At 41.0% G+C, this 2,894-nt stretch overlaps 1 protein-coding gene across 1 annotated transcript; it reads left to right on the forward strand.

Annotated features, from left to right (window-relative positions):
- The first annotated feature begins 464 nt into the window (after positions 1-464).
- LOC138854255 (larval cuticle protein A2B-like) lies at positions 465-2,272 on the forward strand. Its single transcript, XM_070096306.1, has 3 exons — positions 465-493; positions 834-956; positions 1,837-2,272. Exons 1-3 carry the CDS (start codon positions 482-484, stop codon positions 2,104-2,106), a joined length of 405 nt encoding a protein of 134 aa, XP_069952407.1. The 5' UTR covers positions 465-481; the 3' UTR covers positions 2,107-2,272.
- The last annotated feature ends 622 nt before the right edge of the window (positions 2,273-2,894 follow it).

Consider the following 2,894-nt stretch of genomic DNA (forward strand, 5'->3'; position numbering starts at 1 on the left):
CTCTTTCTCTCTCTCTCTCTGTCTCTTTCTCTCTCTCTCTCTGTCTCTCTCTCTCTCTCTCTCTCTCTCTCTCTCTCTCTCTCTCTCTCTCTCTCTCTCTCTCTCTCTTAAACTTACGCTGTGACAAATGTACACACACACTACAACATAAAATTACACATACACAAAGGAGTGCTGCCTCGTTATTTACGTTCTTAAGTAATTTCCAGTAAAACTCTCTGCCTATCCAGCTCTGAGACTAATGCGTACCCTGTTAACCAAAATTGAAAAGTATTATGAGAAAGAGAATAGCGACTCATAATTTACCGACGTTCAAGTACTTCACCTTCTCTCTCCCACGCTTCTAAGAGAGGAGACATGGAGGGATTGAGGGAGCTGAGAGGAAAGCGTGGAAACTGGACATTTCCCCGCAGTAATAGAAAGTCGCCGGTGATGAGTATAAATATAGCAACCACCCGCCTGTCAGCACCAGTAACCAGCCATGTCGCCCAAGGTAAACATTGCCTACAGTTCCATCTGCTGCTCGAGTTATCCCTGACATATCTGAGCTGCGATCCAGTCAAACTTCACATTGGTTCGGTTTATGTTGCAGTGGGTAGTAAATGGCTAAAGTTGACAAATGGTGAATCAGAGACTCATAAGCAGAGTAAGCCTTTTATTGAATAACTTTCCACCCGCTGTAGAGTTTCGTCAAATATTTGACAAAGCCTCCATCGCTGGGGAAACGTCGCTAAATAATACTTACTCTTTTTGTGTGCCTTTGATTCATTTTGTGTTGCAGTGTTGATTAAGGCAATCGCTTTCTTGATCGTATAGTTTTCTTTACGTTGCAGTTAGCTGTCCTTGTTATCGCCTACTGCGCTGCGGTTGTGTTGGGTGAGCTCCCTCCGTCATATCCAGGCCCAGCACAGTACCCTCCTCCAAGCTACCATGCCCCTGTCGAAACCTATCCAGACGTAAGTATTTGTGTACATTATATTTCGCACTGCTCAAATTGATGCGCGTGTTTGTTCATCCATCAATGCTCCCTTGTCTCCAGACCCTTCCTTCGAAGTTCTGTTGAATTCTCGGAGTATACGTCGTAATCATGTCTTTCCTAATACGCCTTTCTTATTACGGTGCCCGGTTTAGTTCCGTTACATATGTAAAGCGATGGACGAGTCTGAGTGACACTGTATCGTGATGATCAATGATGTATATTCGATTTCTTATTTGTAAGATGGCCGATTCCTCATGAGTATACACACGCATCAAGGAGTCAGTATAAATACCACATGTATCTCATGTCATACATTCCTCTAGCTCTGATCAACACACAAACAGGACACACTCTTCTAAACGGAGATAATTGCTACATTTTTACTGGTTCATCTGATACGTGCTAAGTAATGAATAAATGTTTGTATTGTGTATAGAAATTTGCTCTAGTTACAGAGCTAATGTAATGGAAACACTTCCAGATCCTCTGCAGAAAAAAAAACATTAAAAAAAATACGAGAGATCACGTGGAAAGTGAGGAAACATTTCTGAATCTATCTGCGGAGTTAGATTCGCCTATATACTTTAGATATCTTCACAGAACTTATGGGCACTGTTACCTGAAAGGATATAATGTGGTTGTAATGTGTGTAGCTGTTCTTGGATCAAGAGATCCTTATTTTAACCTGTTCTTCATTGATTCTGGCATCAGTATGAAGAAAATTGTTATTTAATAATTGCTAGGGATTTTATTGGCTTCTTCGTAGAGGCTCATTAATAATTCTCAGTTTTTTTTACAGGTTCCTTCTCAGTAGACGTAGAGGATTATCATTTTAATAATTCCCTGGCATTTTACAGGTTCCTCCCCAGTACACCTACAACTACGGTGTTAAGGATGGCTACTCAGGCTCTAACTTCGGTCACTCTGAGGTCCGCGACGGCTACAAGACCGAGGGCAGCTACTCAGTGGACCTCCCTGACGGCCGCAAGCAGACCGTCAACTACGTGGACAACGGCGATGGTCTGGAGGCTGTGGTCACCTACGAGGGAGAAGCCCAGTACCCAGCACACAATCCCTCCTACCCTCCTCCAGCACCTTACAAACCTTCTCCACCCCAGTATGCTTAAATGCCCACTTCCACAGCCGATGATCTAATATATACGAACCTTCCTTAACATTATTCGCACCATCCAGAACAATACTAATCTCCCTAACACTATACGCAGCTGCAATACACCTCCTTTTCACAGTACGCACCGCTTTAACACAGAAGTCACATATTATATGTATATATATATATATATATATATATATATATATATATATATATATATATATATATATATATATATATATATATATATATATTTATATACGCACCTCCCCAATACAATACGCCCCTCTCCAACACAATACGCACCTCCCCAATGCAATACGCACTTCTTCAACACAATACGCACCTCCCCAACACAATACGCACCTCTAACACAATACGCACCTCCCCAATACAATACGCCCCTCTCCAACACAATACGCACCTCCCCAATGCAATACGCACTTCTCCAACACAATACGCACCTCCCCAACACAATACGCACCTCTAACACAATACGCACCTCCCTCAATACAATTAGAAGTCTCCTTCAATAACCTAGTATCAAACACCATTCACTTTTATATTTTTATTATCCTTGCTGGCTTAGGGATGAAATGTTGTTTATTGTTAATTCGACACATCTGTGCCATACTTATTACATTAAAAGTTGAAATATATCAGATATTTTTTTTCTTTTATGTCGTGTTTCCTTGACGGACGTGTAAACCTACAAGTCTAAGAGTGCGACAGAGAATGTATGCAGCATTTTAAAAAAATACATAAAACATTATTTAATTATGGTTTCTGGTTGATGATGAT

Source organism: Cherax quadricarinatus, chromosome 53, assembly GCF_038502225.1.
Source record: "Cherax quadricarinatus isolate ZL_2023a chromosome 53, ASM3850222v1, whole genome shotgun sequence".
In the NCBI taxonomy this organism is placed as follows: Eukaryota; Metazoa; Arthropoda; class Malacostraca; order Decapoda; family Parastacidae; genus Cherax; species Cherax quadricarinatus.

What these genes read in the sequence shown, in the direction of transcription:
- LOC138854255 (XM_070096306.1), top strand. An exon ending in CTGTCGAAACCTATCCAGAC is followed by an intron (nt 957 to 1,836) that starts GTAAGTATTTGT and finishes GGCATTTTACAG; the next exon opens with GTTCCTCCCCAGTACACCTA.